At 39.7% G+C, this 12,991-nt stretch overlaps 1 protein-coding gene across 2 annotated transcripts in view; it reads left to right on the top strand.

The window, feature by feature from the left end:
* The window catches only part of LOC125662391 (uncharacterized), an 84,644-nt gene extending 71,659 nt beyond the window's left edge, over nt 1-12,985 (top strand). For both annotated transcript variants that reach the window (XM_048894595.2, XM_056146656.1), the window contains exons 8-14: nt 999-1,132; nt 3,039-3,285; nt 3,876-3,970; nt 7,953-8,094; nt 9,077-9,280; nt 9,732-9,873; nt 11,639-12,985. In XM_048894595.2, coding sequence (XP_048750552.1) covers nt 999-1,132; nt 3,039-3,285; nt 3,876-3,970; nt 7,953-8,094; nt 9,077-9,280; nt 9,732-9,873; nt 11,639-11,798 — 1,124 coding nt within the window. In that variant the 3' untranslated portion in view covers nt 11,799-12,985. The remainder of the gene's footprint in view (nt 1-998; nt 1,133-3,038; nt 3,286-3,875; nt 3,971-7,952; nt 8,095-9,076; nt 9,281-9,731; nt 9,874-11,638) is intronic.
* The last annotated feature ends 6 nt before the right edge of the window (nt 12,986-12,991 follow it).

Genomic DNA, 12,991 nt, shown 5'->3' with positions numbered 1-12,991 from the left:
AAGTCGGGGATGGCAGTATAATGAATTCACCATTACCAACAATTCCCTAGATTTATTTGGGCTCCATTATGTGTAAACATTTAGATTATCTCAGATTTAATTCAGCAATTATTTGTAGTTAACCTGATGACCAAACACCTGTCACACTTCACCGCACCACTATCAAAGTACAGGTGTAATTTCCAATGGTTGTGAGGTAATTGGCATTATCATCCGGGGTAAACTCTGTAAAATTTGACCATTTGCTTGTGAAAATCAATGGCATATGGCATTATGCGGGGTGGCATTAAGTGTTAACACGGTGAGGAATTTGTTCTTTAGGATTTCCAGGCAATAAGTGGGAGTGGCATCATAAGGGGGGAGGGCAGTGTATACAGGGAGCACTGTATATTGTGTAATGTCCCCCATCAACTGTCAAGACAGTATCGTTTATCACGTGGTTACTAAGGATATAGATATGACCAAAACACATGTACATGTGCCATAGAGGGTTGTATCATGGGAACAATTACTGGTTATAACGTATTGATTTTTCATTCCCCACATAGGTGAGGAGAACAAAAATTTTGAACTTAACGAATTATGCGTGAAACATAGGTGAAAATAACTAACAATCAGAACATAACAAATTTTGCTTTTTATGAAGAGAAATAGAACATTGTCTGATGTAGAGACAAATTTTGATGTATGTATGAGTCAGGAGATTGATCACTGTTCGTTATCTTCACCTTTATAGGAGTTATGAGATTGATCACTGTTTGTTATCTTCACCTTTATAGGAGTTATGAGATTGATCACTGTTCTTTATCTTTACCTTACATGTAGATATTCAGTCATGTTAAACAAATAAATTACCAATAGTCACATGATTTACGGCACAAATTTACAGCAGGGGAGATAATCCAGTATCTGGTTTGTTCTATAGCAGGGGAGATAATCCAGTATGGTTTTGTTTTACAGCAGGGGAGATAATCCAGTATGGTTTGTTTTATGTACAGGTGCCATAGAAGGTTGTATCAAATACATCAACAAGGCCTTAAAGAATGAGAAGAGGAGACATTTAGGGTTCACACCCCACGAGTTGATGGATGGAATGAGTAAACTGGCCGTTAATGACAAAAACAAGAAAAAGGTACATTGTAGTTTTCTCTTGTTTCATAAATATTAAAATTAAGGTGCAATGACACTTTTGTTATGAAAAACAACTCTGATATCTAACTCTGTCTAGTTGGTTAACCCTATAGCTGGATTTGTAGAGCGCTGGACTGTGCTGTCAGTGGGTTAACCCTATAGTGGATCTGTAGAATGCTGGACTGTCGTGTTAGAGGGTAAACCCTATAGCTGGACTCTCATGTTAGAGGGTTAACCCTATAACTGGATCTGTAGAGAGCTGGACTATCGTGTTAGTGGGTTAACCCTATGGTGGATCTGTAGAGCGCTGGACTGTCATGTTAGTGGGTTAACCCTATAACTGGATCTGTAGAGAGCTGGACTGTCATGTTAGTGGGTTAACCCTATAACTGGATCTGTAGAGAGCTGGACTGTCGTGTTAGAGGGTTAACCCTATAGCTGGATCTGTAGAGAGCTGGACTGTCGTGTTAGAGGGTTAACCCTATAGCTGGACTCTCATGTTAGAGGGTTAACCCTATAGCTGGATCTGTAGAGAGCTGGACTGTGCTGTCAGTGGGTTAACCCTATAACTGGATCTGTAGAGTGCTGGACTGTCGTGTTAGTGAGTTAACCCTATAGCTGGATCTGTAGAGAGCTGGACTGTGCTGTCAGTGGGTTAACCCTATAACTGGATCTGTAGAGAGCTGGACTATCATGTTAGTGGGTTAACCCTATAGTGGATCTGTAAAGCGCTGGACTGTCATGTTAGAGGGTTAACCCTATAGCTGGATCTGTAGAGCGCTGGACTGTCGTGTTAGTGAGTTAACCCTATAGTGGATCTGTAGAGCACTGGACTGTCATGTTAGTGGGTTAACCCTATAACTGGATCTGTAGAGTGCTGGACTGTTGTGTTAGAGGGTTAACCCTATAGCTGGATCTGTATAACGCTGGACTGCGCTGTCAGTGGGTTAGCCCTATACCTGGATCTGTAGAGCGCTGGATTGTCATGTTAGAGGGTTAACCCTATAGTGGATCTGTAGAGCGCTGGACTATCGTGTTAGTGGGTTAACCGTATAGTGGATCTGTAGAATGCTGGACTGTCGTGTTAGAGGGTTAACCCTATAGCTGGACTCTCATGTTAGAGGGTTAACCCTATAGCTGGATCTGTAAAGAGTTGGACTATCATGTTAGTGGGTTAACCCTATAGTGGATCTGTAGAGCGCTGGACTGTCATGCTAGTGGGTTAACCCTATAGCTGGATCTGTAGAGCGCTGGACTGTCGTGTTAATGAGTTAACCCTATAGCTGGATCTGTAGAGCACTGGACTGTCGTGTTAGTGCAGTTTTCTGTTACATTTTGGCAGTACTGAATCTGCTTAAGTTGGATGATTTGATTTGTAATGTTATTACCCCTGTACAGTGTAGTTCTAAAAATGAATCCACTTTTGTGTTTTACACGGTATATGTATAGTGTAGTTCTAAAAATGAATCCACTTTTGTGTTTTACACGGTATATTTCATTCGAAACTATCTTAATATGTTTCAAAAATCATTCTGATGTAAATAATTTGTTCATGCCACTGTCTTGCATCCATCCTTGATAGGCTTTGAATTGTATAAGTATACATATACACTGATCAATACCAAATATGTAAATAGTCTCATCCCATGGGGATCCGGGTTAGAATAGGTCCTCAGTACTCCTTGCTTGTGTAGGAGGTGAGTGAATGGGGCGGTCCTTTGTGCCGAGCATAGGCCTAGATTTTGCAGTCCTTCACTGGCAATGGTGACGTCTCTATATGAGTGAAAGATTCTTGAGAGGGGCGTTAAACAATATAAAATCAATCCATCACATAGTTAGTCTCATTCAAACAGACTTTTATGGTTTTGACTTCACTCATCAGAACAATGGTGTCTGTATCTTCACAGATTATTGATGCTGGTGCTCTTCCAGTTCTCCTACAAATGCTCAAGGGAGAGCACTCCGAGGAGCAGGCAATCACGTCGAGGGCGATATGGACATTGTCATTCGATAAGGAGGTGTGCCAACAAATTGTGGAATTCCCAGAAATGTTAGAAAGACTTGAGAGTCTGAAAAGCAGTCAGGACAAGGAAGTCTTGAAAAACGTCAATGGAGCGCTGTTTGTCCTGAAAGGGGAGAATGATGTGTCAAAACGTGAGTAGATCTGACCCCGGGGGAGGGGCTTCCTGTTGTGAGCAGGTGACCCTGGGGGAGGGGCTTCCTTTTGTGAGCAGGTGACTCTGGGGTAGGCCTAGGGGCTACTTGTTGCCAATCATGTACTTGTTAAGTGTTGTCACACCATGTTTATTAAGGAGGTGAACTACCTTGTCATAATGGCTGACTTCCTTTTAAAACATGAATGAAAATATAGATATCAGCAATGTGTGTATATTCCTTTTAAATCTAATCACAATAGCAGGATAAGTTGATATGCTGATCTGGACTCGAGTCCAGCAGGGGTTTCATTTTTTCTCATGTAACTTTCTACTAAAACTGCATTTTTTAATTTAATAATATAAGTCTAAAACTTTTTAATTTCAAAATATAAGTAATGTACGAGTTTCCCTTGTTGTGTCATTCCTCCTTAACAATCACTTCTGTAAAAGCAGTAACATGAATTCAAGTTTGTCAGTTTTTATTGTAGAGCAAAAGATTTAGACGAATTCAAGGTCACAATCTATACGCCCCTTTCTATTTATGGATATTACTTAGTCTATGTCACTGATATGTTTTTTGGTTTGCAGGTCCAAAATCTGCCAAGAAAAATAAGGGACATGTGTTTATCAGTTATTCTTGGAACGAGAAAGAAACCATCATGAAAATCAGGGAGAGATTAAAAGTAAGATTTAAACATTAAAGTCCCCTAGTTTCTGATTTACCATCTTAGAATCACAGTTCATCCTCGAGAACATTATTTTCATGTAATTTTGTGAGACAGGACATTAATAAATTTAGTTTTCGTGAATGAACTCCTACACACAGCAGACAAACACAGTAGATAATGATTCATGAACTCCTACACACAGCAGACAAACACAGTAGATAATGATTCATGAACTACACACAGCAGACAAACACAGTAGATAATGATTCATGAACTCCTACACACCACAGACAAACACAGTAGATAATGATTCGTGAATGAATTCCTACACACAGCAGACAAACACAGTAGATAATGATTCATGAACTACGCACAGCAGACAAACACAGTAGATAATGATTCATGAACTACACACAGCAGACAAACACAGTAGATAATGATTCGTGAACTCCTACACACCGCAGACAAACACAGTAGATAATGATTCATGAACTCCTACACACAGCAGACAAACACAGTAGATAATGATTCATGAACTCCTACACACAGCAGACAAACACAGTAGATAATGATTCATGAACTCCTACACACAGCAGACAAACACAGTAGATAATGATTCATGAACTCCTACACACAGCAAACAAACACAGTAGATAATGATTAATGAACTCCTACACACAGCAAACAAACACAGTAGATAATGATTAATGAACTCCTACACACAGCAAACAAACACAGTAGATAATGATTAATGAACTCCTACACACCGCAGACAAACACAGTAGGTAATGATTAATGAACTCCTACACACCGCAGACAAACACAGTAGGTAATGATTCATGAACTACACACAGCAGACAAACACAGTAGATAATGATTTGTGAACTCCTACACACAGCAGACAAACACAGTAGATAATGATTCATGTACTACACACCACAGACAAACACAGTAGATAATGATTCATGAACTCCTACACACAGCAGACAAACACAGTAGATAATGATTCATGAACTACACACAGCAGACAAACACAGTAGATAATGATTCATGAACTACACACAGCAGACAAACACAGTAGATAATGATTTGTGAACTCCTACACACAGCAGACAAACACAGTAGATAATGATTAATGAACTACACACAGCAGACAAACACAGTAGATAATGATTAATGAACTACACACAGCAGACAAACACAGTAGATAATGATTCGTGAACTCCTACACACAGCAGACAAACACAGTAGATAATGATTCATGAACTCCTACACACAGCAGACAAACACAGTAGATAATGATTCATGAACTACGCACAGCAGACAAACACAGTAGATAATGATTCGTGAACTCCTACACACCGCAGACAAACACAGTAGATAATGATTAATGAACTCCTACACACAGCAGACAAACACAGTAGATAATGATTAATGAACTCCTACACACAGCAGACAAACACAGTAGATAATGATTCATGAACTACACACCGCAGACAAACACAGTAGATAATGATTCATGAACTCCTACACACAGCAAACAAACACAGTAGATAATGATTAATGAACTACACACAGCAGACAAACACAGTAGATAATGATTCGTGAACTCCTACACACCGCAGACAAACACAGTAGATAATGATTCATGAACTCCTACACACAGCAGACAAACACAGTAGATAATGATTCATGAACTACACACCGCAGACAAACACAGTAGATAATGATTCATGAACTCCTACACACAGCAGACAAACACAGTAGATAATGATTCATGAACTACACACAGCAGACAAACACAGCAGATAATGATTCATGAATGTTTTGTCTAGTGAATATTTACATCATTGTATCCACGCGAAAATAAAAGTGATCTATAGTACTAAATACTAAATAAAAGTGATCTATAGTACTAAATACTAAATAAAAGTGATCTATAGTACTAAATACTAAATAAAAGTGATCTATAGTACTAAATGCTAAATAAAAGTGATCTATAGTACTAAATACTAAATAAAAGTGATCTATAGTACTAAATGCTAAATAAAAGTGATCTATTGTACTAAATACTCAGGAATAGAGACGTATGCTTCGTCTTCTTGCCGTTTTCCGATGGAGTCGTTGAATTTCGTGGGAGCTCAATTTTTGTGGATTTATGGTTAAGGTTATTCCATTTCCTTGTTAGTAGTCAGGGTTTCAGCCATCCTAACCAGTCCAAACCTGTCACGGTAGCTCAGTGGTAGTGTTCACTGTGTGAACGGTCGCGGTAGCTCATTGGTAGTGTTCACTGTGTGACCTTTCGCGATAGCTCAGTGGTAGTGTTCACTGTGTGAACGGTCGCGGTAGCGCAGTGGTAGTGTTCACTGTGTGAACGGTCGCGGTAGCTCAGTGGTAGTGTTCACTGTGTGAATGGTCGCGGTAGCTCAGTGGTAGTGTTCACTGTGTGAACGGTCGCGGTAGCTCAGTGGTAGTGTTCACTGTGTGAACGGTCGCGGTAGCTCAGTGGTAGTGTTCACTGTGTGAACGGTCGTGGTAGCTCAGTGGTAGTGTTCACTGTGTGAACAGTCGCGGTAGCTCAGTGGTAGTGTTCACTGTGTGAACGGTCGCGGTAGCTCAGTGGTAGTGTTCACTGTGTGACCTTTCACGATAGCTCAGTGGTAGTGTTCACTGGGTGAACGGTCGCGGTAGCGCAGTGGTAGTGTTCACTGTGTGAACAGTCACGGTAGCTCAGTGGTAGTGTTCACTGTGTGAATGGTCGTGGTAGCTCAGTGGTAGTGTTCACTGTGTGACCTTTCGCGATAGCTCAGTGGTAGTGTTCACTGTGTGAACGATCGCGGTAGCGCAGTGGTAGTGTTCACTGTGTGACCTGTCGCGGTAGCTCAGTGGTAGTGTTCACTGTGTGAACGGTCGCGGTAGCTCAGTGGTAGTGTTCACTGTGTGAATGGTCGCGGTAGCTCAGTGGTAGTGTTCACTGTGTGAACGGTTGTGGTAGCTCAGTGGTAGTGTTCACTGGGTGACCTTTCGCGGTAGCTCAGTGGTAGTGTTCACTGTGTGAACGGTCGCGGTAGCTCAGTGGTAGTGTTCACTGTGAATGGTCGCGGTAGCTCAGTGGTAGTGTTCACTGTGTGAACGGTCGCGGTAGCTCAGTGGTAGTGTTCACTGTGTGAACGGTCGCGGTAGCTCAGTGGTAGTGTTCACTGTGAATGGTCGCGGTAGCTCAGTGGTAGTGTTCACTGTGTGAACGGTCGCGGTAGCTCAGTGGTAGTGTTCACTGTGTGAGCGGTCGCGGTAGCTCAGTGGTAGTGTTCACTGTGTGAACGGTCGCGGTAGCTCAGTGGTAGTGTTCACTGTGTGAACGGTCGCGGTAGCTCAGTGGTAGTGTTCACTGTGTGAACGGTCGCGGTAGCTCAGTGGTAGTGTTCACTGTGTGAACGGTCGCGGTAGCTCAGTGGTAGTGTTCACTGGGTGAACGGTCGCGGTAGCTCAGTGGTAGTGTTCACTGGGTGAACGGTCGCGGTAGCTCAGTGGTATTGTTCACTGCGTGAACGGTCGCGGTAGCTCAGTGGTAGTGTTCACTGTGTGAACGGTCGCGGTAGCTCAGTGGTAGTGTTCACTGTGTGACCGGGAGGTCGTGAGTTCGAGCTCCACTTGTGCCATGCCATTTGGGTAGTGATTCCTCCTTCGCCAAGCACTTAGCATTTAAAGGTGAAAGTCATGGGTCTTTCGAATGTGACCTTAAAAACATAGGTCGCGTGTTGCAGCAGGCGTTGGCACGATAAAGAACCCTCACAGCCACGGCCCTGAGCATTAAGCATGGGCCTACAGTAGTGGTACTTCACTTACAGCTGGTGGCGTCTGAATCTGAGTGAAAATTCTCAACGGAACATAAAACAAATAAACCACCAATCAATCATCGAACTATCAATGTTTTATCACTCCACTTATCACTACAATGTTTTATCACTCCACTTATCACTACAATGTTTTTATCCAGAAAGAGGGAGTAGAGGTGTGGATCGATGTGGAGAGAATGGGTGGTTCCACTTTAGCAGCCATGGCAGAGGCAGTGGAGAATGCAGCACTAGTCCTAGTCTGCATGTCAGAGAAATATAAACAGAGTCCTAACTGTAGACTGGGTGAGTCTGTCAGAGAAATATAAACAGAGTCCTAACTGTAGACTGAGTGAGTCTGTCAGAGAAATATAAACAGAGTCCTAACTGTAGACTAAATGAGTCTGTCAGAGAAATATAAACAGAGTCCTAACTGTAGACTGAGTGAATCTGTCAGAGAAATATAAACAGAGTCCTAACTGTAGACTGAGTGAGTCTGTCAGAGAAATATAAACAGAGTCCTAACTGTAGACTGAGTGAGTCTGTCAGAGAAATATAAACAGAGTCCTAACTGTAGACTGAGTGAGTCTGTCAGAGAAATATAAACAGAGTCCTAACTGTAGACTAAGTGAGTCTGTCAGAGAAATGTAAACAGAGTCCTAACTGTAGACTGAGTGAGTCTGTCAGAGAAATATAAACAGAGTCCTAACTGTAGACTGAGTGAGTCTGTCAGAGAAATATAAACAGAGTCCTAACTGTAGACTGAGTGAGTCTGTCAGAGAATGCATATTTTGCGATTGTAATTTTTGCGATTTTTCGTACCCACAAAAAAAGCACACCCTAACCTCGTGTATTTTTAAAACAGAAATTTATCTTTTATACTGCCATTCTTCTTTCATTTCTTTCGGAATTCACAGCTTTTAATAAAGATGTACTATCTTCATCAAAATTGAACACCCCTTGTTCTGCAGGGGAAGGCCATCACTACAGTTTGTAAGGATATCGAAGGCAAAGAGATCCGTAATTTAAATACGTCCTGTATAACCAGTATTTTCTGCGGGTGGCCATTTTCTGCACATGGGAAAAATCTGCAAAAATTACAATCGCAAAATATGTACACATTTATTAATTAAATATAGGTACGATGCAACCACAGAAATTTGAAACAGAATTTCATTTACTGCCATTTATGGATGAAATCGCAAAAATTTACAACAGCAGAAAATACCCCATATACAATATATATGTTGCTGCAACTTAAGAACGAATCGTATTCTGAATTCAACAGAGGCAGAATATACATTCCAACTTCGAAAAGAGTACATTCCCCTGATGGTCCAGAAGCGGTACCGCCCTGATGGCTGGCTGGGGTTTATCCTGGGGGCCAAGCTGTACTTTGACTTCAGCGGAAAATACCCGTTCGAGAAGCCATGGAACGGATTGATGAAGGAATTGAAGGGCATGGGACGGCTGTCGGTGTTGGATAATAGTGGTAACTTTATGTGCCCCTTGTTGTCCAAGATTGCAGTAAAGAAAAGTTGTTAAATCTAAACATTCAGTAAATCAATGGGAATAGCCTGTGTCTGAGGCCTCTCCCTAAAAAACATTGTTACAGAATATTAATCTGCTATTTTGGTGTTAGTGTGCAGATGATACATTTGTCATTATATTAAATTTTGCAGACTGATTTATCATCTTTTGAGATGTTAACTATATGAAATATTGATTGCACCAAATCATATATTTTTGTGTATTTTTTCACTTGCAAGGGACTCCTTCCTCCAGTAATAACAACCAAAACATATGAATTTTGAAACCATCCCTGATCTCTTGTTTCATTTTCAGATCACACAAATTATCCCTTTATGTTTTCCCCTTACTCAGTTAACAGCAACCAAGCAATTAATTTTGAGACCATCCCTAATGTCTAGTTTCACTTTCAGACAAAACAGATGCACCCATTGTGTCTTCGTCTTCCTCGATGTACGGCAGCCAGCCTATCCGACAGAATTCCACGTCATCCAGGATTCATCAGATGAGTACAGAGGACGTCTCCAACTGGCTCTGTTCTCTCAAACTTGATGGGTAAATAGATGTAGCTTCAAGTTACCAACACTTCATCTCCAACTTTTAAAATGCTGACTGATCCCATTTACAGTATCTCTATTTATATCTTTATCTGTCTGTGTGTCAAATAATACGAGATGAAGTGGGCTTCATGAAAAGAAATATGGCCGATAGAGCTACAGTATCATCAGAGACTTATGGTTACTATAATCATAACACCCAATCAATGGGAAAAGTGTGTGTATGTACAATAATTGGGAAAAGTGTGTGTATGTCTAATTAATGGGAAAAGTGTGTGTATGTATAATCATTGGGAAAAGTGTGTGTATGTCTAATTATTCGGGAAAGTGTATGTATAATTAATGGGAAAACTGTGTGTATGTATAATTATTGGGAAAACTGTGTGTATGTATAATTAATGGGAAAAGTGTGTGTATGTATAATTAATGGGAAAAGTGTGTGTATGTATAATTAATGGGAAAAGTGTGTGTATGTATAATTACTAGGAAAAGTGTGTGTATGTATAATTAATGGGAAAAGTGTGTGTATGTATAATCATTGGGAAAAGTGTGTGTATGTCTAATTATTCGGGAAAGTGTATGTATAATTAATGGGAAAACTGTGTGTATGTATAATTATTGGGAAAACTGTGTGTATGTATAATTAATGGGAAAAGTGTGTGTATGTATAATTAATGGGAAAAGTGTGTGTATGTATAATTAATGGGAAAAGTGTGTGTATGTATAATTAATGGGAAAAGTGTGTGTATGTATAATTAATGGGAAAAGTGTGTGTATGTATAATTAATGGGAAAAGTGTGTGTATGTATAATTAATGGGAAAAGTGTGTGTATGTATAATTACTAGGAAAAGTGTGTGTATGTATAATTATTGGGAAACGTGTGTGTGTATATAAGTACTGGGGAAGTGTGTGTGTGTATATGTAGGACTCCAAAGTGCGATGGTCTGCGCGAAACCCCGATGGTGTGACACAACAAAGTGCGATGGTCTGATACGCTGAAGTGCGATGGTTTGACACGCCAAAACCCATTGGTTTGTAAACGACAGTTTTTTGGTACCAACTGAACGAACCGTGTTGTTTCACCAAAATATCAGTGCAAAATCCATGCACAAAAAATAAGAATAAGAACTTATTTCTTTACCATTTAGTTGTCGTGTTATTAAACACAAAATTTTCCAACGCAAAATGGTATAGAATGTTTTGTATTATAGCATACCCCCAGGAATTTAATACATGTATTCATCAAAGTAATAAATGATCATGAATTAATTAAAAAATGTTTGAACGAAGTAGAGAGTTCGACAACATATGTATTTTGCCGTTCTCACTATTCTCAACAGTGTCAACCTTGCCGTTACTGTCGTCGATGTTGCATTTATTCGGTTTTATTTTGAAAGACGTTAAGAATGTCGTCACAATGATGTGATGTCACAAACGTTACTGAACTCCGCACCATCAGCCTTTGGCGTGACCATCACACTTTGGGGTCTGTAACGTTAACAAAAAATCGCACTTTGGCGCAGACCATTGCACTTTGGAGTCTTACATATATAAGTACCAGAAAATGTGTGATTTTGGAGAGAGAGGGAGTTTAACAAATACAGAAACTATAGTTCTGTTTAATGTTTTCATGGTTTACCAATATAAATTCACCATATAATGGGGGGGGGGGGGAGGGGGGGGGGGCAATTCCATCATTAGTTGATCCATAAACGTCTTTAATCAACTTCTTTCATACACTTTTTATACACTTTTTTGACAGCTGTGTTCCATCGTTCGCCCAGTTTGATGGGAAACTTCTAGCACAATTGAAGTCTATGAAATCGGAGGCAGCAGAGTTCTACTATCATTGTCTGGAGAAAAAGCTAAACATGAACATCGTGGAGATCCTGACGTTTACAGAGGGTCTGGAGAAACTGTGAACACGGGTCTTGAACATGCTGCACCATGAACCTCATGTGAGAACTTGAGAAATCCAGTTTATCTCTACAGTGTACTCACAAAAGAAAATACCTCATAAAGCGTCAAACTTTTGGGACACACTGTACCTGTATAAGCAGATAACATGTATTCTGTAGAAATTTTGACCAATTTTATATTTTCCCTCCCAAATATTTGGGTTCATAATGATACGAAATTTACCATTACTAAGAGTCACTTGTAAAACTTTCAATGTATTTTTTTAGATTAAAAAAAAATACGTCAGTTTTAGATTTTGATTTGAATAGCATAATGATAGATTATTGTATTTTAGTTGTCCTTTTAATAGTTTTTATTTTAAACATTTCTCTGCATGCTTTGTAAGAGTTACATCCTATGCTGAAGTGTCACCTGTGATGAGTTGATTTAGACTGTAATACGAAACTAGAAACTGAAAGTTAGAAAATTTGTATGTCATTAATATAGCTTACTCCTAGTTTTGTATTCTTTATGAGATTGATCATTGTTCCAGGTCAAGAAGTGTTTACCTCCAGTTATGATCATTGTTTCAGGTCAATAAGTGTTTACCTGTAGTTATGATCATTGTTCCAGGTCAATAAGTGTTTACCTCCAGTTATGATCATTGTTCCAGGTCAATAAGTGTTTACCTCCAGTTAAAACTTTAAATTCCACAGTGTTGTATCATAATATTACATATCAGTTTATTTGTTCTTCTTTCATGGAATGGCAGTGAATGTTAGAATAATGATTTTGTTGAATGGTAGACTGATAATTAACTTTGGAGTTCGATATATTTTAGATGACATTGTCAACAGTGCATGGTAGAGTTCTATAGGCTTTACAAACACATGTCACAATTGGCTACAGTGTATGAGAGGTGTGATACAGTCCCGCTAACAAAAGTTATACATGTAATATACTTGTGTATTTTGTTGAAACATGTAATAGGAGCGGTTTCCGTGTGATGTTGTGTAATATGTTAATTTTTTCCATCCCTGATTTCATTTTTATGTCACCTGCAAAGCATAGTGACACTTAAGAGATCTCTTTATCCATGTCCTGTCCATCTGTATGTCTGTCACACCCCAGAACTTTGAAACTCTGAGGAAATGGATTTGTGGTTTCTGCATATGTGTGAATGACATTTACTAAATGCAAGAGTCACTAATTCTGT

Source organism: Ostrea edulis, chromosome 8 (assembly GCF_947568905.1).
Source record: "Ostrea edulis chromosome 8, xbOstEdul1.1, whole genome shotgun sequence".
Classification (NCBI taxonomy): Eukaryota; Metazoa; Mollusca; class Bivalvia; order Ostreida; family Ostreidae; genus Ostrea; species Ostrea edulis.
This window is presented reverse-complemented; position numbering and strand designations above follow the sequence as displayed.